Source organism: Coregonus lavaretus, assembly GCF_964263955.1.
Source record: "Coregonus lavaretus genome assembly, chromosome: 18".
In the NCBI taxonomy this organism is placed as follows: domain Eukaryota; kingdom Metazoa; phylum Chordata; class Actinopteri; order Salmoniformes; family Salmonidae; genus Coregonus; species Coregonus lavaretus.
This window is the reverse complement of record NC_140005.1, coordinates 39916253-39944230: the sequence shown is the minus strand read 5'-3', so window position 1 is coordinate 39944230 and position 27978 is coordinate 39916253. Positions and strand designations below refer to the sequence as shown.

At 42.1% G+C, this 27978-nt stretch overlaps 2 protein-coding genes across 6 annotated transcripts in view; both read right to left on the bottom strand.

Annotated features, from left to right (window-relative positions):
- Positions 1-14704, bottom strand: part of dnmt3ab (DNA (cytosine-5-)-methyltransferase 3 alpha b) — a 78431-nt gene extending 63727 nt beyond the window's left edge. The window contains exons 1-3 of the mRNA XM_084182535.1: positions 14622-14704; positions 12916-13109; positions 9339-9449 (exon numbers count right to left, since the gene is read on the bottom strand). Of these exons, the coding sequence (XP_084038661.1) occupies positions 9339-9449; positions 12916-12999 (195 nt within the window). The 5' untranslated portion in view covers positions 13000-13109; positions 14622-14704. The remainder of the gene's footprint in view (positions 1-9338; positions 9450-12915; positions 13110-14621) is intronic.
- Positions 14705-21195: 6491 nt separating this feature from the next.
- Positions 21196-27978, bottom strand: part of dtnbb (dystrobrevin, beta b) — a gene marked incomplete at both ends in the record, with an annotated part of 51309 nt that continues 44526 nt past the window's right edge. For 3 of the 5 annotated variants that reach the window (XM_084181684.1, XM_084181685.1, XM_084181687.1), the window contains 5 exons: positions 21196-21263; positions 21364-21453; positions 21780-21939; positions 26350-26370; positions 26840-26936. In XM_084181684.1, the coding sequence (XP_084037810.1) occupies positions 21196-21263; positions 21364-21453; positions 21780-21939; positions 26350-26370; positions 26840-26936 (436 nt within the window). Of the gene's footprint in view, positions 21264-21358; positions 21454-21779; positions 21940-26349; positions 26371-26839; positions 26937-27978 lie in introns of those variants that run through there. The other 2 variants (XM_084181686.1, XM_084181688.1) reach the window with 1 other exon arrangement.

Here is a 27978-nt window from a genome sequence, read left to right as displayed (position 1 = left end):
CACAGTCCTGTACGTCCTGTGCTAGCACCACGCACGTGCCGTGCGAAGATGGGCATCCAGCCAGGACGGGGTGTGCCGGCTCAACGCTCCTGGTCTCCAGTACGCCTCCTCGGTCCCGCATATCCTGCGCCGGATCTACGTACTGTATCGCCAGTGCGCGTGCACAGCCCAGTGCGTCCTGTGCTAATGTCTCACACATACTGTGCGGAAGTAGGCATCCAGCCAGCACCAAGCCAGTGGTGCGTGTTCCCAGTCCGGTACGGCCCGTGCCTGCTCCCCGCACCAAACCTGTGGTGCGTGTCGCCAGCCCGGTACGACCCGTACCTGCTCCCCGCACCAAACCTGTGGTGTGTGTCGCCAGCTTGGTACGACCCGTACCTGCTCCCCACACCAAGCCAGTGGTGTGTGTCGCCAGTCCGGCCCGGCCTGTTCCTGCTCCTCGCACCAAGCCAGTGGTGCGTGTTCCCAGTCCGGCCCGGCCTGTTCCTGCTCCTCGCACCAAGCCAGCTCCACTCCGGAGCAGTCCGCTCCACCGGTGCCTGATCCAGCTCCGGTCAGCTGCTCCACTCCGGAGCCAGAGCAGTCCCCTCCACCGGGGTCCAGTCCAGCTCCGGTCAGCGCCTCCACTCCGGAGCCAGAGCAGTCCACTCCACCGATGCCCAGTCCAGCTCCGGTCAGCAGTTCCAGTCCAAACCCAGACGTCAGCCCCTCTCCAGGTTCGGGGTCTCCCACACCAGGGTCCAGACAGGGCTTGGAGTATCGTGGGAGGAAGGAGAGGGGAAGCAGCGCGCCGAGGTCCAGACCAGACCAGGGGCGCAACAGGGAGGCGGAGAGTATGTGGTCGTCACGCCCGGAGCCGGATCCGCCTCCGAGGCGGAATGCCCACCCGGCCCCTACCCTGTTATGTAAAGGTTGTGCGGTCGGGGTCCGCACCTTTGGGGGGGGGTACTGTCACGCCCTGACTCAGGGGACTCTTGTATGTTGAGTCAGGGTGTGGATATTCTATGTTGTATTTTCTATGTTTGTGATCTAGGTTTTGTAGTTCTATGTTTGGCCGGGTGTGTTTCCCAATCAGAGGCAGCTGTCGCTCGTTGTCTCTGATTGGGGAGCATACTTAGGCAGCATATTGGCAATTATGGGTTGTGTGATCTTGTTCCGTGAGTAGGCTTGTTTTGTGTTCAGCCTTTGGACTTCACGTTTGGTTTGGTTTGTTGTTTTGTCGTGTGTTTATTTGTTGTAAATAAACATGTATGCATATCACGCTGCGCCTTGGTCTGACCCATCCTTGAACGAATGTGACAGATACTGGGGGCTACAGGGCCTGGGTTAACCTCTACATCACCAGAGGAACAGAGGAGGAATAGAATAAGTATACGGCTAAAGGCTTTAAGAACTGGTCTTCTAGTGCGTTGGGTACAGAGAATAAAAGGGGCAGATTTCTGGGCGTTGTAGAATAGATTCAGGGCATTATGTACAGACAAGGATATGGAAGGATATGAGTACAGTGTAGGTAAACCTAAGCTTTGGGTAACGATGAAAGAGATAGCATCACTGGAGGCAGCGATTGAGCCGGTCTCCGCGTGTGTGGGGGGTGGGACAAAGGAGCTACAGTGAGGGGGAAAAAGTATTTGATCCCCTGCTGATTTTTTACGTTTGCCCACTGACAAAGAAATGATCAGTCTATAATTTTAATGGTAGGTTTATTTGAACAGTGAGAGACAGAATAACAACAACAAAATCCAGAAAAACGCATGTCAAAAATGTTATAAATTGATTTGCATTTTAATGAGAGATGCACACATCTCAGGAGGGATTTTGTTCCACTCCTCTTTGCAGATCTTCTCCAAGTCATTAAGGTTTCGAGGCTGACGTTTGGCAACTCGAACCTTCAGCTCCCTCCACAGATTTTCTATGGGATAAGGTCTGGAGACTGGCTAGGCCACTCCAGGACCTTAATGTGCTTCTTCTTGAGCCACTCCTTTGTTGCCTTGGCCGTGTGTTTTGGGTCATTGTCATGCTGGAATACCCATCCACGACCCATTTTCAATGCCCTGACTGAGGGAAGGAGGTTCTCACCCAAGATTTGACGGTACATGGCCCCGTCCATCGTCCCTTTGATGTGGTGAAGTTGTCCTGTCCCCTTAGCAGAATAACACCCCTAAAGCATGATGTTTCCACCTCCATGTTTGACAGTGGGGATGGTGTTCTTGGGGTCATAGGCAGCATTCCTCCTCCTCCAAACACGGCGAGTTGAGTTGATGCCAAAGAGCTCGATTTTGGTCTCATCTGACCACAACACTTTCACCTAGTTCTCCTCTGAATCATTCAGATGTTCATTGGCAAACTTCAGACGGCCCTGTATATGTGCTTTCTTGAGCAGGGGGACCTTGCGGGCGCTGCAGGATTTCAGTCCTTCACGGCGTAGTGTGTTACCAATTGTTTTCTTGGTGACTATGGTCCCAGCTGCCTTGAGATCATTGACAAGATCCTCCCGTGTAGTTCTGGGCTGATTCCTCACAGTTCTCATGATCATTGCAACTCCACGAGGTGAGATCTTGCATTGAGCCACAGGCCAAGGGATATTGACAGTTATTTTGTGTTTCTTCCATTTGCGAATAATCACACCAACTGTTGTCACCTTCTCACCAAGCTGCTTGGCGATGGTCTTGTAGCCCATTCCAGCCTTGTGTAGGTCTACAATCTTGTCCCTGACATCCTTGGAGAGCTCTTTGGTCTTGGCCATGGTGGAGAGTTTGGAATCTGATTGATTGATTGCTTCTGTGGACAGGTGTCTTTTATACAGGTAACAAACTGAGATTAGCAGCACTCCCTTTAAGAGTGTGCTCCTAATCTCAGCTCGTTACCTGTATAAAAGACACCTGGGAGCCAGAAATCTTTCTGATTGAGAGGGGGTCAAATACTTATTTCCCTCATTAAAATGCAAATCAATTTATAACATTTTTGACATGCGTTGTTATGGATTTTGTTGTTGTTATTCTGTCTCTCACTGTTCAAATAAACCTACCATTAAAATTATAGACTGATAATTTCTTTGTCAGTGGGCAAACGTACAAAATCAGCAGGGGATCAAATACTTTTTTCCCTCACTGTATCTGAGGCAGGTTGAGCGGGACTGGGGGCTCTACAGTGAAAAAGTACAGTAAGAACTAACTGAAACAGCAATAGGCAAGGCATATTGACATGGGAGTGAGGCATAAAGCAATCACAGGTGTTATTCAAGAGAGCTAAGACAACAGCTAGTAATGGCGACGAAAGTTTGAGCTGAGGCTAAACAGATAAACAGGATGGGGTACCGTATAAAGGAACAGTCCAGTAGGCATCAGCTGTGTAGCTGAGTGATCATAAGGTCCAGTGAACAGCAATAGGTGAGTCCGGGAGCAGTTCAGTGGCTGCTATGGCACAGGCGAGCAGGAGCTGTTTTTCATGGATAGGGCTTGGCCCCTTAGTTGCAGTGAAGGGAAATCTTAACACTACAGCACATTCTAGACGATTCTGTGCTTCCAAATTTGTGACAACAGTTTGGGGAAGGCCCTTTCCTGTTTCAGCATGACAATGTCCCCGTGCACAAAGTGAGGTCCATTCAGAAATGGTTTGTCTAGATCGGTGTGGAAGAGCTTGACTGGCCTGCACAGAGCGCTGACCTCAACCCCATCGAAAACCTTTGGGATGAATTGGAACACCGACTGCGAGCCAGGCCTAATCGCCCAGCATCAGTGCCCGACCACACTAATGCTCTTGTGCATGAATGGAAGCAAGTCACCGCAGCAATGTTCCAACATCTAGTGGAAAGCCTTCCCAGAAGATTGGAGGCTGTTATAGCAGCAAAGGGGGGACCAACTTCATATTAATGCCCATGATTTTGGAATGAGATGTTCGACGAGCAGGTGTCATGTAGTGTAAATTGTTATTTTAAAAACTCACTTGCTATGGCTTTACATCACCTGCCATCACATGGTTGGAGAGTTATTTATCCAATAGAACCCAGAGAGTGTTCTTCAATGGAAGCTTCTCTAACATCAGACGTGTTCAGTGCGGTATCCCTCAGGGCAGTTGCCTTGGGCCGTTACCCTTCTCTATTTTTACAAATGATTTGCCACTGGTCTTACACGAAGCTAGAATGACTATGTACTGTATGCGGATGATTCCACATTCTACATCTCAGCACCCAAAGTGAGCTCAGTGAAATTCTAAGTTACAGTCAGTATCAGAATGGCTGAATAATAATAAACTGGTCTTAAATATATCTAAAACTAAAAGCATTGTATTTGGATCAAAACATTCTCTAAGACCTAAACCTCAACTGGAGTTGTGCATAAAGGGTGTAACTATTGAGCAAGTTGAGGAAAATAAACTCCTAGGTATAACATTGGATGGTCAATTATCATGGTCAAGTCATTTTGACAAAGTTATTGGGAAGATGGGGAAGGGTTTATAAAAACATGTTCTGCATTTTTTACACAAAAATCAACTGTACTAGTTGTTCAGGCTCTGGTCTTGTCCCATCTTGATTACTGTCCGGTAATATGGTAATGTTCAGCAAAGAAAGACCTAACAAAGCTGCAGCTGGCTCAAAACAGAGCAGCACGCCTTGCCCTTAACTGCACAATCAGAACTAACATTAACAACATGCATGCCAGTCTTTCCTGGTTCAGGGTTGACGAGAGATTAACTGCTTCTCTTATAGGTTTTATGAGAAATATCACTGTGATGAAAATGTAAGATTGTCTGCATAATCAAATAACATACAGCTCAGACACCCATACATACCCCACAAGACATGCCACCAGGGGTCTCTTCACAGTCCCCAAATCCAAAACAAATTCACGCAACGGACAGTATTATACAAAGCCATGATCACCTGGAACTCCCTTCCATCTGCAACTACTAAAGCAAACAGCAAGATTACAGTTAAAAAATTGATAAAACAACATCTCATGGCAGTGATGGCACAATAGGGACTGTGAAATGAGACACACACAAACACACGCACACACTCTATCACACTCTAAAGCCCTATTCGGACAGGATAAGTTTTACTGAGGGAGCTCAGGTCATGTAATTATGTGCACAAGCACAAATCACCACATCTGTCATTTTAGTCCCGTCCGAATCTGCCATGTCAGTCATTTTTACTAGGCAGGAAGGTTATTATCCCAGCCCTAAAAACCTCCTGTTTTTCGGCAAACTCCCAGGCCCTCTGATAATACTTATCCCGTGCCAATCGTCATCCCTGTGTTGTGAGGGATATTACAGTTTAACAGGTGCTGCACCCAGTTTGGGTAAGAACATGGGAAGAAATTGATGCTTCAAACAAAGTGCTATGGACCTAGCCTACAGATTAATGATCTGTTTTGTCACATATCAACTTTACTAATGCCATACTTCTCTTTAAAAAAATGAAGTGGATGATATTGTGCCAATGAATTGATAAATTGCCAAATATGTCAGGTAATTACATTTCTACATAGGTTACAGTTCATAGTTCTTATTGATATGCATTCTTATTTAGACTTTCTCCAAACTGAAGGTCATTAGGCCAATATTAGGCCATCCCTAGACATGTGAAATATCTTCATGCCTAGAAGAGCCTCCAGGCTTCCGTCATAATGGTCAATTTTGAATAAGGAAAAAATAATAATTACAGGGGCAGTTTGGTAAAACTAATCCTGTCCGAATCATCCACTGGAAAAACTGACATGCTGGGGTAATAATTACATAACCGACGTTCTATAGTAATACTTGTCCCGTGCGAATAGGGCTTAACATACACAATCTACACACACATTATTCTATAGTTATGTTGTTTATATATCGTTGTATTTTACATTTGTGTGACTGTTTTGTTACTTGCCGTGTTTTATGTTTTTGTGTGGACCCCAGGAAGAATAGCTGCTGCTTCGGCAAATAATAATAATAATAATAATATGCCATTTAGCAGACGCTTTTATCCAAAGCGACTTACAGTCATGCGTGCATACATTTTTGTGTATGGGTGGTCCAGCTGAGCTACAGAGGACCACATAATAATAATAAACTGGTCTTAAATATATCAAATGCTAATGATAATCCAAATAAACCAATAAAAAAATCAATAATACATGAGATCTGAGACTTTAGATTGTGAAACATTAAATGGAGGATGTTGTGAAAAATATTTTTATTATATCAGACTAATGACTGCTTATTAATAACTAATGACTGCTTCCTTGGTCTCCTTAGAGCAAACAATCTTAATTATACTGCAATGCAGAGTAGAAGAAAAAAAATGTCCACTGCTATTTGTCAAGCTATTTTCAGAAAAGTGTTCTGAAATCAAATTCCACTGATTTCTCACTGACATAAGAAACAGGGATAGCATTTTACAGAAACATTACACAACAACACGTAGTGTAAGGAAGAGAGAAAGAGTGAGAGAGCCAGTGAGAGACAGTGTGTCTGAGAAATGCAACATTACACTTTCTGTCAGCACCAGGGTGTTACGAAACACAACCCAGTGACCGACAACTGGCCCCCTGCCAAAGGTCACAGAGGTCATAGACAAGACAGACATAGAATGTCAGGAAACTCAGCCAACTCATGGTGTTAACTATCACAACACCAAGAATAACACAATTATGCTAAAATCAATCTTGGCCACATATACTGAATATATATATGTTTTTTCTTCATCTAATCAGCCAATATAAGCCACTCACATTTTTTGGTCTCCATACATTTCTAAAGACTTTTAGTTCTCACTGCACTGTGTGTTGGTTGACCAGCTGATCTCTCCTGGCTAATCGGTCAGTTTTAGCGCGATGAACTCCGTTTAGAGACCCATTGACTTAAGGCTGAACCTGTTAAACTCTAAGCGGTTGTTTTGGGCCCTGTGAGTTTGGAGGGTACCCCCAAAGTGACATATTATTTGAAAGCTACAGGCTTTGTCTTTTTGGAAATCAAACTCAAATCTTACTGCTGGCAATGTCATACGAATGTTTAGAGCGCAACCATTCGGTAAAAGATCTGACAATTCATTTTGGAACAGTAATTTGTGACATATTTTATCTCAAACCTAGACTTTCAAATCTCTTATTCCCAAATGTTTGGGGGGGCCTGCTGTATCTCAGGCTCTGTAGTAGTCACATTGTTTCTGACCCCTTTCTAACAGTACTAAGCATGTGTTTGTTGGACTTACAGTTTTGAAACCGAAATGTACTTTATGAGGGTAGCATCCAATATTATGCGTCGTTTAGAAAATGCCACCAGAGGGGTTCAGAGTTTAACAGGTTTTAAGGTTCTGTTTGTCACGTCTCCTCCCGTTGCTCCCCTCCGGCGCTCTGATTCGTCGGTCTACTGAGCCACCGGTCTGAGCGCACCACCTCGGCAACACCGGAATGGGAACCCAACGCACCCTAATCACCTCCAGCGCACCTGCACCTCATCATCTCATCACCACCCCTATTTAGCCCTGGACTGTTCTGTAGGATTTTGTGTGTGATTGTTTTGCTTCGTGTCATGTACTCTATCTTTGTTAATTCTCTTAGTCATTGTTTGAGTAAACCTTGACCTTGTTAATTCCTGTGTCTGCGTCCTGCCTCTTTGTAAACTCAGTACTCGTCACACTGTCAATAGTAACGCAAGAGAAAGATTCCTAATGACAACTATGTGATTCACCCAGCCTCTAGTAGGGATGGGCACGGTTATTCGAATATCCGAACGGAGGTTAGTTTTCGAATACTTGCGAAAGTATTCATTTTTTAGGGAAAAAAATCATAGGCCTAATTTAACAATGAAAAGGTTTTGTCTCAATTAAATATAATTATCTATGTGACATTGCTACACAAAAGAATATACCATGATATTTGAAATTCTTAATTTAATTAAAAAACAAACTTTTGAATGTAGGTTTTATGACATGTGCGCCATAAAAATACAAACCGTATAGCCTACACATGTTTCACGCGTGTAGCTTGTTGTTGTTGGCACTACAGTCAGAGGGTCCATGTGAAGCAATGTGAAGTGGAGGATTTCTAATCAATGCAAAATGGAATTTAAATTACGGAATTAAGTTAGCTACAACGAGCAACCGACAGGTAGGCTGTTGTTTAATCTGAATGGAGTTGTAGACAAGGACAGGGAGTACAGCAAAATAGCCTCACTTGCCTAGCTAGCTGGCTATCTTAGCTAGCTTATTTACATCTATTTGATTGCAGTAAAGACAGGCACTGCCAGATAGGATGATAGCATTTACAAGTTTACAAGTTTATCTAACTAGGGCAAGTCAGTAGCTACTTTTTTCTCTCTCTCTTTCCTGTGTCATACACACCACCGGCCCTAGCAGACCACTCCATGGTGAAGGCCGTTTATGATGAACTTCACCAACGCCGTGGAGCCGAGACCAAGCTTTGTAGAATCTATCTCCGACCACATCAATTTGCCCCAGGTCAATACTTACAAAAATAATAATTATGAAATGCCCACCTTGCACCTATGTTTGGCCTCTGTAGTTGTTTGCTGAAATTCTGACTTTTTCAATAAAGTTTCATCAAAATGAACCACCAATTGTTTGCTCATTGCTGTTGCTCTAAGATGGCAATGGCGCAAATGCGAATGTGCCCATTGAATCTCAATAAGGAAATAGTCTGTGGTGGTACAAGGTAGGCGTTTCATTTTTTCTTTTTTGGGGCAAATCGATGTAGTCGGAGCTAGATTCCACAAAGCCTGGTCTCAGATCCACGCCGTTGGTGAAGTTCATCAGAAACTTCCTTCACAATGGAGTGGAGTTTAGTCCGCCACACCGACCGCTGCCCATCCCCCGCCCTGCTGCCGAGTTGCACAGGCTGCGCAGCAAACAAGTGTCCCAGTTTTTAAAAAGTTACAGAAAAACATGTTTTTCGACTATCCGGATATCCGAAAAAATGTCATGATATTATTCGAATAGTGAAATTATTTCAAATACCCATCCCTATTCTCTGGCACAGTGTTTTCTCCTACGACTGCTATCCATGCATCTCACAGCTGTGAAAACACTCACTGAGGCACAATGTCACTATGCATGACGGAGTTTCGTAAGAGATGCCTTTGCAATGACTGTAAACACATAGTATATGTTATAGGACCTTTGGCATATGGCAAATGAACTTGAAACTTGAACCGTTGTATACAAACATATCTGGGATCATTTTAATAACCAAATTGTATATTTAGCTAGTTTTACAATAAACCTACAACGTGTGCAGCTTTCAGGTCCATAAGACAGTGTTTCTTGTTTCTCCATTGATGGTTATGAAAAAAATTCTAAAGCCCAATAAAGATATTATTACAAATAATCTACTCACAGGTATCTGCTTGCGTTTCTTCCCAGCAGGCCGGCCCACTTTACAGGTGGTGTTGCTTTTAGCTGATTTCTCCTCTGTTGCCAGCTCCTTGTCCAGTATCGCGCTTTCACTCTGTCAAACAACCACGCAACACAATATTATCAATCTCACTCTGTCAAACTAAAACACACAACACAATATTTTCACCCTCATATGAAGAATCAGGTAGAATCACAGTCAAATCAGGTAGAATCACAGTAGAATCAGGTAGAATCACAGTAGAATCAGAGAAAATCAAAGCAAAATCAGGTAGAATCAAAGTAGAGTCCGATAGAATTACAGTAGAATCAGGTAGAATTACAGTAGAATCAAATAGAATTACAGTAGAATCAGAATGAATCACAGTAAAATCAGGTAGAATCACAGTAGAATCAGAGTAGCGTCAGGTAGAATCACAAACCAACCATATAATAAATGTGACATCAGTCAATTAGATATCTAACTACTATCAACTACCTTATCTAAGGTGTCTACTTTAACCCTAAAATTGTACCCTGAATTTACTGTATAGCTCTCAGTTCACAGTTAAAATGAAATGCATAGTAAACATCACCCATAGAATTGAGAGGCAGTATGAATGTGTAATGTGATTCTAATTGTAGTGCAACTGTATACTGTACATGGTTGGGGTCAATTCCATTTAAATTCCAGTCAATTCAGGAAGTACACTGAAGTTCTAATTCCAATTCCAATTCTCTTCATTGTTTTCTAACGACGAAAATGTGGAATTGGAATTTGGTTTACTGTCTGAATTGACTGGAATTGAAATGGAATTGACCCCAACCCTGTACAGTGTGCAGTATAAATTCCAACTCTTGAACAGTTTAGGGACTCTCAATAGGTCTCCATCCTGTGCCTCTTTGAGATGAAGAGAGACAATGGGACAGATGGGATTTGAATGACATGTCCCTTTGAGTCTGGGTGAAGTGAGAGCTATAGATACTACCACAGAGCCTGACCTCACTGAGATACATTCCCTAATGACACTATTACAAAGACACTGTGAGTGTGTGTGTATGTGTGTGTTTGTGTGTGTGGACCCCCTCCTGCACATTCCCTTTGATGAATAAAACTGTGTCCTCCCCCTAAGACAAAGCCCTCTAAGGTGATATGGACCGGGGGTCCTGATCCTAGATCAGCACTCCTACTCTGACTGAGACTATTTTTGTGAATACAGGCCCAGGGCCTCAATATTAACTGAATAATATGTACTGACTGAGTGTCTTAGTGAGTGTGTTGTTTGGGGTATGAAGGGAGACAAGCTTGAACAATTAGTTGAAGCAGACCAAATCCTGCTTAGCAACCAGCTATCAGCATCACGAGGTGGGAGCTACTGGGAGCTGCCGATGAAAAACAGCCTTGGCTTTTTCAAGGGGATGGATGGAGCACAGTGAAAAAAAAGGCTGCCACATTATCTAGTCACATTATTTGTAGTAAATCTAGTATCTAGTACATGGAAAACCTTGTTTTGTTTTAATATGACTTGGGCGAGACCTGGATTCATATGCAATATTTCAATCATTCACATAATCCTCATAATCTATTTTTACATTTGATTAATAAAATGATCAGATTTTGCATTTTCATTGTCTGTTGTTTATTTCTCCAGCAGTGATTTCCCTCCTCCTCCTCCTATCTAGGACTGCGTCCCTATGGGCCCTGGTCAAAAGTAGTGCCCTACATAGGGAATAGGGTGCCATTTGGGACAAAATCCTAGTGCCTGGTTAAGCCTGCCTCCACCAAAGGAGTATTGGCACTGCATGCACTCCTATTGCCTTTCTATATGGGATGAGCTGTCACCAACCCCCCACCAAATGGCAGAAATCACCAAGGGTGGAAAGTCGGTAATCGCAAGGGCGTATGCAGCCCTAAATGATGCCTCGTTTGGAGTGATGCCACACAACTAACACAATTCAGTGCTGTCTGATTCCATGGACATGTAGCCTTCTGTTGTATTGACAAAATCCTGAAAATGTTCAATGAAACACAACACACCATTCTAACACATTACTAAAAGATGTAAAAATGGCAATTCAAAAAGCAATACATGGCATAAAATACAATAACTATTTGGCACTATTCAATATCTCTGGCACTATTTCCAGTCGGAAGTCAGTTTATTTAAGGCAATGGTTGTTGCTTAGCAACAATAATACATTGGGTGGGCAGTGTGATGGGAGGAGAGTGTAGTAGATGAGAGAGGAGAGGAAGAGGAAGAGAGGAGAGAGGAGGATAAATGCCCCAGTATAACACAGAAACAGAGCAGTTTCAGCACCAACTGGCTGGCTCGCTGGCTGGCTGGCTCAGCGTACAACAGCCAACGCCCCACGTCACAGTAACAAACCAGTGGCATCTTTCTAACAGGCACAATCAGCACATAATACAGAAAGCTACCATTTGGGGGGGGGGGGGGGGGCATCAATGATGCTTTAACTATACAGTAGGCCTATGTGATCATGTTACAGACAGTACACTCTCCATTAATATACATTACTAATCATTTTCTTCTCCATATTTTCATCACTAGGGGTCCTATAGCGTCTCCTTATTGATTTTCTATAACTTGGTTAACCACATACATTAGATGACATATAGACAGTGGTTACTGGAAACTAATAGGCTATCTCTATGGCTAAATTCTCTGAGCTCAAACTGATATTGGTGATATTGCTAATTGGTTATATTGACTAATAAGCGTCCAGCATTTAGGAGTGTCTCTTCATTGATTTTCTTATAAGTTGGTTAACCCTAAGTAGAAGACATAGCAACATACATTAGATAGATGACCGATAGACACTGGTCACCAATATCTATGGGAATGGTCTGAGCTAAAGAGGTGATTGGTGATATTGTGGGTATATTTATCAATAAAGTATGACCTACATTGATGGGTTGAGTCCAGTTATATAAACCACAAAAATGTGTGTGGGGGGGTCAAAGAGAACACTGTATTAATAAAGCCCTTTCACATCCGCAGTTGTCAATGTGGCTAATGGGTGGCTAATCACGGTTAACCCAGAACTAAAATCTTGAGTAATATGGTCAGATGCGTAGTCTGTCGCCGAGAGATCAATGGGTGGCTAACTTACAGTGATCCAGCATTACATTTTATGATGTGTATAGTACAACTGTAGAGCGTATAGATTAATTGCACTATATGAAACCTTACCTACAATCGCAACATTTGATGGGTGTATTTTGTGTATGGCAATTCTTGTATGGCAATTATGGAAATGATGTCGACATTATTATGGAAATGATGTGTATTCCATCTGGGACCACGTTGGAAGCAAGAGAATCGCTTTAACGTTTTATCCCTTCGGTTGTATTCAGTTTCTTTTCCACAATAAATCAATCAAATCAATTACACAGTGGTTCAGGCTAATAATGCACAAAAAAAAACTCCATGACAAGATCGCTGATCAACATGGGTATGACATGTTATAATACACTTGTAATACACACTCTTATAACGTAATAGCACGTTATAGTGCTTAAATGACAGTAGTTTTGCTTTACATAGCTGTTTGTTTCTTACCATTCTGTTCCCAGGTGCATCACAGGTGTAGTCAGAGTTTTTGAATGCAGCGGTGTTGGTGGTGGCAACAGTGTTGGACGGCATCGCCAAGAGTGCAAATCGTATGGATGATATTCTTAATGGAAATCAGAAGAAGCTTCAAAATTTGAAAAATAAAATAAACAGAACAAAAAATGGTGATCAATGATCCTCCCCTGCAATATGAAGAACAACAAATTGAATCATTCATGCTGAAAAACTGGCAATACATAAAATAAGGACAAAAACATAAGTATTTATTATTAGAATATTATAACTTTATTATTATTCCTTAGTTTTTGTATTAAGTTGAACATTATTCTAGCCTACACAATGGATTCAATCAATCACAGTCTCCCTACTAATTGCAGTGATCTGATTAGGCAACAGTAGGGCCTATTAGGGCCGAACTGTCCAAGGCTTTAGATTAGATTACTTGTTAGAACTACATTTTAAGGATGCTGAGAAGTTGTCAGTTCTCTCTAGTTTCTCCAGTTTCTCTTACACACAGTATAACACGTGTGTAGGCCTACGGTCTTATCGAAAACGAATGATATGCTGTATATGCATTATGCATATTATAGTCTATATGCATATTACATTTTCATTACAGCCAGTCTTTACAAACTGGACTTACTACTTTGCACAGACTACTGGCTACATGCAAGGCCTAGACTAGCCCACTTTAGCCTCCTACCTCTTTACCTAATTGAGATCAATAGCCTACCATGTGCACTTTAGAGCCTATAGAAACGGTATCAATGTTGATGGTCAATGTAACACTTTTCAGTGATTTTTCCAGAAGGCTTGTGATATAGGCCTAGTCTTGTTAGAGGCTAAACCTCCTTTGTGTTTTGGTCATTGCCCCCATTTTTAGCTAACGTTAGTGCTACACTACGGATAACTGCCGGCGTTAAAGTGCTCAAGACACACGTTCACCCACAGGCAGACTTTCTGACACATTGATACAAATGTAGCATGAATGCAACATTTATAACAGATTGGAATGATACTTAATATAAATGTAAACATATTGGTAAATGTATCACCATTGTTAAAGTGTAAATGCATGTTTCCATTTTTTCTTGAACCGACAAAAATGTTGCGGAAAATGATATTGCAGCTACAAAACGTGTTACTTTTAAAATTAAAAAATGAGTGTGGACTCAACGTTACGGCCTACTGTTCCATTGTCAGCACAAAACACACATCTGTACATTATAACAATTATGATTGATTGAAAGACTTTATCAATGCACACATGGTTGGCGGTCACCTGCATTTGTCACTCTTGAAGGCTAAATGACAAAGTTTTACACGTATTTGCAGTGGAAATCAGAATCTGTAAACCGGTGGGACTGTAGCCTATCCCGTTTATAGGCCACAACCATTTAAAGGATAAAACCCCCGATATTTTCAGACGGGCCGGTATTCTGTAGCAACAATCGCCGTTCTGTGTCTACAAATACGCGGTCATCAAGTTCAAGTGCATATCGCAATGTCTAATCGTCAGTCTCCACATCTGCAAAAGCACAAAAAGGCTAACTGTTTCCCTTCACCACCACCATCGAGTGCAGCCAATCTGCCTTCCGTTCTCAGGGCTCTCATGACTGTGTCTATTCCGATAACGGTTAGGCTACCCATACAGAGGGTTTGGTGTTAACGGGCTATGTCACGGTGTTCATTACCCGTTTTGCCAAGTCCCAGGCCTGACCCTTTTTGTTTTCTCTTGCTCCGGGATACTCCTACTTCTTCTCTCCCCGTCCTCCACCTCCCCAGCCGGCCAGCACTCCGCCAGATGCTCCGTTCACACTGCAGGGGCCAGCCGACTGATCGTGTCTCCACCAGGTCCTAAAGGTAGTGGTGTAACGGCTGCTGCTTTACTGCCATTAGGCTTATATTTTTATACAAAATATATGATTACAATTGTTGTTTCAAAATTATGTTATATTTCTGTGCCAAATACTGAAGACCAATATCCCAATAAATAAAACCCAATAACAAATAAAGATTTGTCCAAAGTGATTTGACCTAAATTACCTTTTTAGTGGATTGATTAAACAAATATAGCAATAGTAATTCAAATATACTCATCATATATTATTTCCATACATGCCCACTAGACGGGGACATAGTGTACATTCTGTCTGTTGCTTCGGGAGGATGTCAGTAGGCTATGTCAGTCTCAGACACATAACATAGTGCCTGAGGCTGAGGCTCTTACAAGCACAAACAGAACAAAACCATGGGGAGCAGACAGGCTACAGCTCTTTAGGAGAGAGGAGGGAGGGAGGGAGAGACGGGAGAGAGAGAAGGAGAGGGGGGGGGAGAGACAGAGAAAAAGAGTGAGAGAGAGCGTGAGGGACAGCAGGTGGATGTGGTTCAGTGAGCTGGAAGCATGGCTGGAGCAAGGAGCTCCTCACATCACACAACACCACGTCTGTAGAGTAGACTGACTTTCTCGGTCTCTCGTGGTCTGGTTCAGTCAAGGACAGCAGTATGATGACACAACCCACCGCAGAGGGAGAAGAGAACAGGAGCTGCTCTCACTGACCCCCACCCCCACACAGACAGACACATATAACACACAAACACTCTTACATTTACATTTACGTCATTTAGCAGACGCTCTTATCCAGAGCGACTTACAGTTAGTGCATACAATATTATTTTTATTTTTTTCATACTGGCCCCCCATGGGAATCGAACCCACAACCCTGGCATTGCAAACGCCATGCTCTACCAACTGAGCTACCTCCCTGCTGGCCATTCCCTCCCCTACCCTGGACGACGCTGGGCCAATTGGTCTCCCGGTTGCGGCCGGCTACAGCAGAGCCTGGATTTGAACCAGGATCTCTAGTGGCACAGCTAGCACTGCGATGCAGTGCCTTAGACCACTGCACCACTCGGGAGGTTATGCATGCATGCACACGCGAACACAACTTACCTTGAAACATAGCACTCATCTACAGACATCCAAGTATCTAGTTGACCTCTGTCTTGATTTCTCTTTCAGTGTGGTCTGGTCTGATGCCTTCTTTGTATGTTATGATTACAGTTCATCTGCACATTAAACATCACACAATATTGTTTATCATTGGACGTCCTAGAATTTATTACTCCCTGGGACCAATGGTAATCTCATCAGATAGGAGGGAGTTTTTTCCCAGGAATACTTTTTGGGCTTTCAACAACCACTCAATTACTTGAGACCACATAGACAGTGCATTCCTGTACATAGTGCAAATGATAACAATCAGTAAATACAGTTCTGGAAAAAGGCATCCCAATACAAAGCATATCAAGCTTTTAAATATTTTAATATATTTCACAATTTATTCATTTTATTTACAAAAGACAGTGGTCATGTGACATAAAACCATGTTTTAAAAATTAACATTAGAAACAAATGTATACCAGAAGCATAACGGTACATAACAGAGATAGATAAATAACATTTAGGGAAGCTTGTGGTTTGTCATCTTGCACATTTTCTCTATGCAAAAAAAAATGATCACAAAGTGCTGTATGTACCCTTCTATTGCATCTGTTGGCTAGAAGGAGATAATTCTAGAACTCTTGATAGCTCTAGAATGGTTGGTAGCTCTAGAACAATTGTTAGCTCTAGAACAGTTGGTAGCTCTAGAACTGTTGATAGCTCTAGAACTTGTAACGATTCAACATTTTAATTAAGGAAGACCATGTAAATGTGGGTGGTCTCAAAATTTGGACATCAACAACAACAACATATAGAATGTAGATATATCTGTATGATGACACACAACGTCTGCAAACATTGACACAAATGTAAAGGCTGAATAAAAGCGTACTGCTTTCCCTCCTGAACAACAATACATAAATACACTTTTTCCACATTGTCACACACTGAGACTAAAACTCCTACTTAAAAGGCTGATTGATATTCTTATATCTGCATGAATGGATTTTACTTTATACAGCACTTTATACAGAACATCTAGGCACAAACTCAAATCATAACACTGCATTCCTATCTGTGACCGGAGTGAAGAGGGAATACAATTATTCACTTTTCAAAAGGTTCTCTCAGCACTTCAATTTTCCTTTAGATCTTGAATATACATTGTTGTATAGAAGAAACAAAAGTGTCAAACCCTCAGTGTATAAGACTTCATTTGTATTAGTTACTTCTATGTTTATATTTTACAATGTGGGGCTGTACTTTACAGTATATTGGTCACCGTTTCATATAATATACTCTCCTTAATAATTTAGGCAACTAACTGATGTGCAAGACAAGTGCTCACTCGATTGAGATGTGTTTCGATAAATCATTATCAATGATTAAATTCCACAAGCAAACTAGAATAACACCCAGAATGATATCATGTAAAATAAATAACCAAATAAAAACATCACATTTAGAACAACGGAAACACTTTTTGTTCTTTTATTTCTCGACACAGTGTAATAGGTTGATAAGACCTTGTACTTAGCTTATAGGATAGGCGGTCTGTACTGTACACATCATATCAATGCAAAATGTACAAACTCAGTACAGGTCATTGCTTAACCATTGTTTGGTATCATTGAATTATTATCATTCTGGTCCAATTATTATCATTCATATGTTATTATCATGTTATATCATTACAAACCAAACCAAACTGAACCAAACCCTACTCTTCTCTGTCTAGCCATTTATTGTTTCACATTGCTAAGCCTAACATGTATTATGAAGTTATTAATGTCAGTGATTGTTTTCAGAGATAAATGGAAATCTTGAACAACAGAAAGTTCCATCAACCAGAAGACGTGAGTGTTTTATTGGACCTGATATCCTCCTAATTCAAGTAAGTCAGTATCCTTTTCCAGTCCACCTCTGTCTCTAAGCCTGTAGCTACTATATAGCTTATCTTATGCCAAATCAGACAACAATTCACAAAAACAACATGCTCAGTCAAACATAGCACTTCAGCAATAGCCTCCTATTTCTCTCCTCTAAGTCATTCAACATTCTTAGTCAACACCAGACTTGCCGTCTGGTTAACCCCACTTGCCCTATGTCCCAATAATCCTTTCTCCTAAAGTGAGCACTAGTTCACTACCCTTCATGTACACTGAGCGCACAAAACATTCGGAACACCTGCTCTTTCCATGACATAGACTGACCAGGTGAACGCTACAATCCCTTATTAATGTCACCTGTTAAATCCACTTCAATCAGTGTAGATGAAGGGGAGGAGACAGGTTAAAGAAGGATTTGTAAGCCTTGAGACAACTGAGACATGGATTGTGTATGTGTGCCATTCAGATGGTGAATGATCAAGACAAAAAATGTAAGTGCCTTTGAATGGGGTATGGTAGTAGGTGCCAGGCGCACCGGTTTGAGTGTGTCAAGAACTGCACCGCTGCTGGGTTTTTCACGCTCAACAGTTTGCCGTGTGTATTAAGAATGGTCCACCACCCAAAGGACTTCCAGCCAACTTGACACAACTGTGGAAAGCATTGGAGTCAACATGGGCCAGCATCCCTGTGGAACGCTTTCGACCCCTTGTAGAGTCCATGGCCTGACAAATTGAGGCTGTTCTGAGGGCAAAAGGGGTGGGGGTGCGACTCAATATTAGGAAAGTGTTCCTAATGCTTTGTACACTCAGAGTATTTAAAAGGAATGAACCGATAGAATAAATATGGTGGAAATTCTACTTTAGTTTATGCTCACACCAATTTAATGCTTTTGAATGTGTGGGGAAGAGTGCATGAGTGCACATTTTGGGAGAAAGACAGATTATTGAGACGCAGGGTTGCTGTCTGCTCCCTCCAGGCTCTTTTATGATCACAGTCTCTGACCTCTGACCCCTACAGACACAGGTCTGGAGCCCATTAGGGCCTAGGCTACTGACTCCTAAGAGTTAACCACACAGAGGATGCTTCCCAAATGGCATCCTATTCCCTATATAGTGCACTACCTTTGACCAGGGCTCATAGGGCTAATGGGCCCTGGTCAAAAGTAGTGCACTATGTAGGGAATAGGATGCCATTTGGGATGCAACCACCCGCCACCACATTCCATCTACGTCTACAGTCCCTGAGCACCTATCTATTAACTCTCACATAAACATGTTCCAGTCCTCGTTTCTTTTAACTAAATAAAGCTATCAAAGAAACGTTTCAGTGCATAACTTTTATTTCTGTACCGCCTGTCCTCACCTACGTACAGCTGTATAGGTGGATATGTTGTAACTCAACATATTTGAACGAAAGAGCACACAATATAATCATATTCTTTTAAACTAACGTCCTGAGGTGCTCTCCCTCGCTTTACTTTACGTGGACAATAAATACTGTTACTACTAAGTGACTAGTTAGTGGATTAGGGACGAGGAACCATGCAGTTTTAAATGCTCTTTAAGATGCATTTACTAGCTTCTCTCACTTAGTTAATTTTTTATAGAGACAAAACAAGGACAATAATACATCTGTTTCTAACAAAGGGACGTTTCCCTGATTAAATGAAACATTTAGCATTGACAACAATAGCCCCCATACTAGGTTCCCTTTAACCAAACAAACAAACAGCCCTCATATTTTTGCAAGGGTGTCTCACGACAGTGAGCACACAGTAGCAGCAGTATGTGACTCAAAGGCTGTGTCCTAAATGACACCCTACTCTCTATATAGTGTACTACTTTTGACCAAAGCCCTATAAGCCTTGGTCAAATGTAGTGCACTGTATAGGGAATAGGGTGCCATTTGGGACGCGGTCAATGTGAATTCTGAGGCATGACAACATACAGGACTACAGATCCCAGCAGTCATTAGAACCAAGCGTTTCTCAACCTTTTTTTGTACCAGGGAACTGCAAGGCCCAGCTACGGTCCTTCCTCCTTTGAAGACCACTTCTATTAAAACTAGCATTTGAGAACTGACTATATCAGTTTCAGCTCACTATCTGAGGGACCGATCAACAACATCACAGGGACCAGTGCTGGCCTGCGGACCACAGGTTGAGAAACACTGATAAACCCACAAAGAGCTGGCATAATATCGTACCTACCTACCTACCTACCTACCTACCTACCTACCTACAGTACACCCAGTCAGACTCAGGACAGTGCAACATCATGCAAAACCCCTAATAAAAACATACTAGCTAGCGGTCTCTAATCATACAAAAGCAATGAAGGCTAGGGAACATATCATCATCATGAAAATAGGTTGCTTTCAGTGCTGTGTTCCCAAGGTCATGTATAATGTGTACAGTATATACAGATAGATAGGGAGCATTCCAAATGGCACTCTATTCCCTATGTAGTGCACTACTTTTGCCCAGGGCCTATAGGGCTCTGGTCAAAAGTCCTGCGCGATATAGGGAATAGGGTGCCATTTGGGATTGAAACAGAATGGTCTGTTATTGACAAGACAGGTTGAGAGAAAGCACAGCTAGCCATTCCTTAGAGCTTTGACCATTGCAGTCATGATGAGGGGAATCAATCAATACATAATAATTACAGCTTTAAGTTTTTATACAGAACAACATATACACTCGCTAATAGACACATCTTGCTTTTTTTCCGCAGCAAGGTGTAATAAACATGTTTGATAGTAGTTCACATAGTGAAATCCTGTTTGATAACAGCATGCATTACTCTACGTGCTTATGCCTGATAGAAGGGTTTGGTTGGTGTGACTGATTCTCATTTGGATTCTTCTTTTCCAGTCAAGTCCAGTCTGACATCCGGTATAGATGGAGTGGTTGTTGCTCCCTCGATGATGCTTTACTTCTCTCACTGTGCCTGAAGACACACAGACAGACAGGGAAGAAGGATAGGTTTTAGACTGGGGCACAAAATAACCATAAAGATAACTATTCGCAGAGGAAGTTTGGATTTCGACGATCCAAGTCGGACTGAAAAAGTTCCTCTGATCTCTGTTTTGTTCATAGGTCCTTGGCAGATTTGTTATATTACAATATGAATTACTAATGAATTACTATGGGATGATATTATACGGACAATATCACAGATATCAGAATATTCATACATACTTTTTCCACTCCTTTCATTCTGCCTCGGCTGGAAAACAGTGAGAAATGATCCGTTATTTGCAGTAACATAAAAGTCTAATACATACGATTACCACAAATAATGACCTGCTTCCTTTTGGAATGGAGAATTACAATTAGAATACTAGAATGATGTTTCAAAGGAATGACGTTTCAAAATCTCAAACAGCTTGATACAGGAACTAAGCAATGTTAATAACATAATACTGAGCCAAGACTTATTCACCCCTGTCCCTTAGGCCTCCGTTCCTCATGTTGTTGTCCTCTTCCTCTGCAGCATCATCTACTTTATGACAGAGACCCAAATAATTCAGAGATGATATCTTCAGTCCCAGAGTTATAAAACAAACACAGGCAACCAGGAAGTCATGTGCCTTTCAACTAACCTGAGTGGAGTTCTTTGACGAGTGAAGACATTGTGTTTGTGATTGAATCTGCAGCGACCAATAGATCATTACGAAGATTTCTAGGTACACCTGAAAGACAGAGGACACAGTCAATGATAGAAGTAAGTGATTTACATGGCATTTAGTGGCTAGTATTTTTTAGACATGGTAAAAAAAAATAAACATACTTTCATCAAATTTGGCACAGCTCAAACACAGGTCAAACTGTTGTGTTCTCCTTGACACAAACAAGGCAAGGATAACTAACAACAGACAGGCACTGGGTCACATTGGATCTAAAGGAGGACATAGTCCGGCGGGGAAAACAGGTTGAAATGATGTCATGATGCCTTTTCAACCAGAAACTGATGTCATTTCAACCAGTTTTGCCCGCTAGGTGGAGGTCCAGGACTCACCCTGAGCGAAGGCCTCCAGCACGTCCCCCCCCACCCCGGCCAGGCAGTCCTGGGGTGTGTGGGTGGGGGTGGACCCAGCTGAGGTGGAGCGGATGGGCATGGGCATGGAGCAGCCTGCCCCGTGGCTGGGGGAGGAGTGGGGTGAGCCTCCTGTCTGTGCCTGATAACATAACATACCAACACCACCATGGGTTAGGATCCAAATACTATAGAAACATACCAACATCACCATGGGTTAGGATCCAAATACTATAGAAACATACCAACATCACCATGGGTTAGGATCCAAATACTATAGAAACATACCAACATCACCATGGGTTAGGATCCAAATACTATAGAAACATACCAACATCACCATGGGTTAGGATCCAAATACTATAGAAATATACCAACACCACCATGGGTTAGGATCCAAATACTATAGAAACATACCAACATCACCATGGGTTAGGATCCAAATACTATAGAAACATACCAACATCACCATGGGTTAGGATCCAAATACTATAGAAACATACCAACACCACCATGGGTTAGGATCCAAATACTATAGAAACATACCAACACCACCATGGGTTAGGATCCAAATACTATAGAAATATACCAACACCACCATGGGTTAGGATCCAAATACTATAGAAACATCCCAACATCACCATGGGTTAGGATCCAAATACTATAGAAATATACCAACATCACCATGGGTTAGGATCCAAATACTATAGAAATATACCAACATCACCATGGGTTAGGATCCAAATACTATAGAAATATACCAACACCACCATGGGTTAGGATCCAAATACTATAGAAATATACCAACACCACCATGGGTTAGGATCCAAATACTATAGAAACATACCAACACCACCATGGGTTAGGATCCAAATACTATAGAAATATACCAACATCACCATGGGTTAGGATCCAAATACTATAGAAACATACCAACATCACCATGGGTTAGGATCCAAATACTATAGAAATATACCAACATCACCATGGGTTAGGATCCAAATACTATAGAAACATACCAACACCACCATGGGTTAGGATCCAAATACTATAGAAATATACCAACATCACCATGGGTTAGGATCCAAATACTATAGAAACATACCAACATCACCATGGGTTAGGATCCAAATACTATAGAAATATACCAACACCACCATGGGTTAGGATCCAAATACTATAGAAATATACCAACACCACCATGGGTTAGGATCCAAATACTATAGAAATATACCAACACCACCATGGGTTAGGATCCAAATACTATAGAAATATACCAACACCACCATGGGTTAGGATCCAAATACTATAGAAATATACCAACACCACCATGGGTTAGGATCCAAATACTATAGAAACATCCCAACATCACCATGGGTTAGGATCCAAATACTATAGAAACATCCCAACATCACCATGGGTAGGGTTAGGATTAGAGGAGGCCTAGTCCACCACTTATTATCTTTGCTAAGAAAACACACATATGCACACACACACCTACACCCCCCATGACACACACACACACCTCTACACCCCCCCGACACACACACACACACCTCTACACCCCCCCGACACACACACACACCTACACCCCCCCGACCCACACACACCTAAACATATACTCCCTGTCTATTACAGCACCTTTACTGCTCTGAAAGCTAATGAGAACCATGTGTGAGCCTGCCTGTCTTCCTGCAGGGGCTAAAGAGGGGCCTGTAATGTGCCGCCTGGGTACTATGCTGCCTGGAGAAAGGGGCACTGTGTCCTTCCTAGGGTGGGGAGGAGGTAAGGAGGGGAGAGGAGAGGGTTGGTGCAGGGCCCTTGGCCAGACCTGGGTTCAAACACTATTTGAATCATTTCAAATACTTTATCTGTGCTTGATTGAGCCTGCCTAGCTTAAAATGGACGAATAGGATAGTCCCAAAACTACAAACCCCGCCACAACTGGCACTCCAGGCAGGCTAGAGCAAATACAGAGGTATTGGAAAGATTTCGAGTACTGTTTACTTTGAACCCAGGTCTGGCCGGGTCCAGGACTGTATGGCTCAGAGCCAGGCAGCAGATGGTTAGCCAGACTGCAGTCACATTAGAGGGAAGGTTGTTCGTTTTGATGAAAGGAACAGGTCTCAGACGTTTGTTTGGCAAAGAAAGGAATACATGGTGGAGTTCTCACCAAATAACCTAGCACACTAAAAGGACTTTACCTCAGTCTATAATTGACTGTATGATATCTCACGAAGCAACATATAACCTAGATATAAAATTGTAACTTAGTGTAGATTAGAATGTATGTTCTCTCATATAGAAATGACCAAAAAGGTACCAGTAGACTATAATATGTAAGGGATAATCAACGAGGGGCTATGTGTTCTATGGAGAATTATGAACGAAGTGGAAGGTGATTTCCATGACACGCTAGTGGAGTGAAACTAACCTTCCACGGAGTTGCATGTTTTGCCAGAGAACGCATAGAGCCCCGAGTCGATTATCCCTTTTATACTATGACTATAATTTAACACATTTGCTGCTAGAAATGTGTGCATTTGCAGGTCAAAATGTGTTCAACATCCACTGAAGTAGCTAGCAAGTTTACTAGATAGCTACAGTAGTTGCCTTGGTAACCAAACAAACAGACTTGCTAGTTTAGTTAACCAAACCATCAGTCCTAGCTTGCTATTATGAAAGTCTAATTAATCAATGCCAATAATGTTTTCATTTCAACTTTTGCTTTCAAAAGCATCTGAAACATAGAACATGTAAGAATGAACTATAGCCATTGAATTCTACCGTGCTGATATACCGAGCGTTATAGGGATTATACAACGGGTGGGTCTAACCCTGAATGCTGATTGGTTAAAAGCGCATTCCAGCCTGTGTCTATTCCACAAGTTACCACCGGCTAAATCTATGACGTTAAAATGCCTATTTACTCTGTTCCATCTGACTGCGCAATCCACTGTCTCATCAGCCCAGCCAGGCAAATTATAAACTTGATCTCCACTATAAAAAGCATCTAGACATTCTCACATTTCTTTTACATTTTGGTCATTTAGCAGACACTCTTATCCAGAGCGACTTACAGTTAGTGAGTGCATACATTTTCATACTGGCCCCCCGTGGGAAACAAACCCACAACCCTGGCGTTGCAAGCGCCATGCTCTACCAACTGAGCTACAGGGGACTAACATTTAGTTTTCAACAGCGGAGATTTGTATAAACCTCCTGACATTTGCAACATTGTTTCAATTTTCAAATTCGATCTCCAGCTGTCCCATAGTAATGGAAGTGTAGGGGTCGGGACGAGACAGGCAGGCAGGCAGCGTTTCTCAGCCAGTCGAAATCATGAATCAGCTGGCATAATTTTTATGGATATATACAAAGAAATGTCAATTGAAAAAAGGTAAAAACCAAGCAAAGTGCATCTAGTTTGCAGTCTTTCCAGCTTCAGTGTTTGAAGTGATTGTGTTAGCTGTGTTGTTGGCTAGCTCCTCTGAACAACAGTGTCCTGACGAGAGAGCACATTTTCTATGCCAGGCAAAATCGCTCCTCATTAGCTCATTGTTATGGATGTATCCAAATAAATGTCACTAGAAAACAGCTTAAACAAATGCAAATGCAGCTACTGTTGTTATTCTTTTTGATGTTTGACGTGACTAAGTTAGCCGTAGTTGGCTAGTTAGCAAGCAAGGGATAAGAACTTTGCCAGCCAGTATGGCAACCGAACAAATAGAACGAACGACCAGCCGGCTTGGGTAGCAACCCTAGATTTGTGTCGGGACTATATCTTGTGGAAGGATGAAATAATATGAATAAATTCATAAAAATAATGTTTTTAATGAAAATATGTCAATCATTATTTGAATATGTTGGTAACCAGATGCATAAAAGTGAGAATGCCCGATAAGCCAGTGTTTGGTGGATATATTGGCACAGTTTGCTTCGTCCCGGGCCTAACACCCGTGCCAATATATCCTCCAAACACTGGCTTATCGGGCATTATCACTTAAATAATGCACGCTCTAGAATGCCCTTCAAGCCAATCAGAAACAAGTATTCAACAATGCCATGGTATAATTAAGCAATAAGGCCTGAGGGGGTGTAGTATATGGCCAATATACCACGGCTAAGGGCTGTTCTTACGCAACGTGGAGTGCCTGGATACAGCCCTTAGCCGTGGTATATTGGCCATACACCACAAACCCCCGAGGTGCCTTATTGCTATTATAAACTGGTTACCAATGTAATTAGTGCAGTAAAAATAAATGTTTTGTCATACCCGTTGTATACGGTCTGATATACCACGGCTGTCAGCCAAATCAGGGCTCGAACCACCCAGTTTATAATGTAGTCTAGTGTATGGTTTACTGTACATATGTAAAAAACAAATATGCTACTCTAAGTTCCTTGAAACACGATCTGTCTGAGACAGACATGCATTAAGTTTGGAGAGTAGTATGAAACATAATACTATGGTGGCTGAATGAGTGGGTCTGCTACTGTATTGCTCTATTAGTGTATTAATGTATAGTTAACTGAATATAGAGACACTTACTGCCTGCTTCTGCTCCTCATCCTATCAGCCAGCCAATGGTAAGCAGTGATATAAAGCATGAGCAGTGAGGGAGAGGAAAGAAGTGAGATGGAGATAAAGAGAGAGAGAGGAAGAAAAATATAGAAAGAAAGAAAGACAGATGGTGGCAAAGGCAAAGAGTCAGGAGCTTCAATATCAGGACAGAACAGACAGGTTTATACGTGTAAGGTCCTTTCAAGGTAACCAATGGACCCTGAGGCAGACTACTGTCAGCTACAATCAATGCAGCGTCTAACACGTTCTAAATGGTTGTATAAAATATAAAACAAATTCACGGTTGATGTTAACGAATACCTGATGACATGAAAAGCAATAATGATAGATGTTGATACGGATATACAACTAACAAATAGTACAGCGTTAGTATATAAAAGTCAGAATAACAACAAACAGATAGTGATATAGTGTATCAGATAGTGTATAATACTCCGTAGTCATAGTCCTCTCCTACCTTGAGTAGCCTCATCAGTCCCTCTAGCTGGACCATCAGTTCACGTCTGCTCTCCTGTAGGGCCGACATGCGCCTCTCCAGCTCATCCTTCCTGTGTCTGTTGTCCCGCAATTACACACAAACAACACCTGGCTGTCAGTCCCTATTGCCTCCTGAAAGGTGAAAGCCTGTCAGTCCCCACACTCTTCTGTCAGGTGGCGTCGTGCTGATGTAAGACAGTGGTTTTCAAACCTCTTCTCTGGGACCGTCAGATGTTTCACAATTACCTCAGTCTACCTCAGTTGATGATTAATAGACGATTGGAATCAGGTGTGATAGCTCTGAAATAGTTCAAATACATTGAATGGCTGGGGGTCCCCGAGGAGCGGTTTTGAAAACCACTGATGTAAAACATGAGTCAGTCTTTTGTTTATCTGTCCCTTTCCCAACATCCCAAAGACAACATGCTCACAGACAGTCCCTTCTTTGAGCCTGCTGGTTACACTCCAGCGTAACAGAAAGAGACAACTGAACACACTACTGGCTCAATCCCTTTTTATGTGATGATAATCCAATTGAACCATTGGCGTCTGAACACCCTCTGGTGGTCAAATGTGGTAATTATCTTCATTCACATTATGAGCTCAAAACGTTGTTGAGGACTGAATATACTGTCCTGTCCATCTATCTGCCTATTCAAAAATTCAACCATCTGCTTCCTGGCTGTCTTTCTTCTCCTCTCTACCTCAGGGCTATAGGCCATAATAAAGACAGATATCTAACACACACATAGGCCACTGGCTGTTAGTGCTGTTATAGGTCATGCTGTGTTTACTGAGGAATTAAGGCATACTTTACTTTATTAAGGCATATCAATTAGTAATAAAGAGTTAATAAAGGCGTAGTTATGACTTTAGAGTGTATAGATATGTGATGAGCAGTTATAACATTGATTATAGAGGATATAGATGGGCATAGATATTAATGATATAGACCAGGGTTCTTCAATTCCGGTCCTGGAGGGCCGAAACACCTCTGTTTTTCATCCTCTCCTTCTAATCAGGGGCTAATTCAGACCTGGGACACCAGGTGAGTGCAATTAACTACCAGGTAGAAATAAAAAACAGAAGTGTTTCGGCCCTCCAGGACCGGAATTGAAG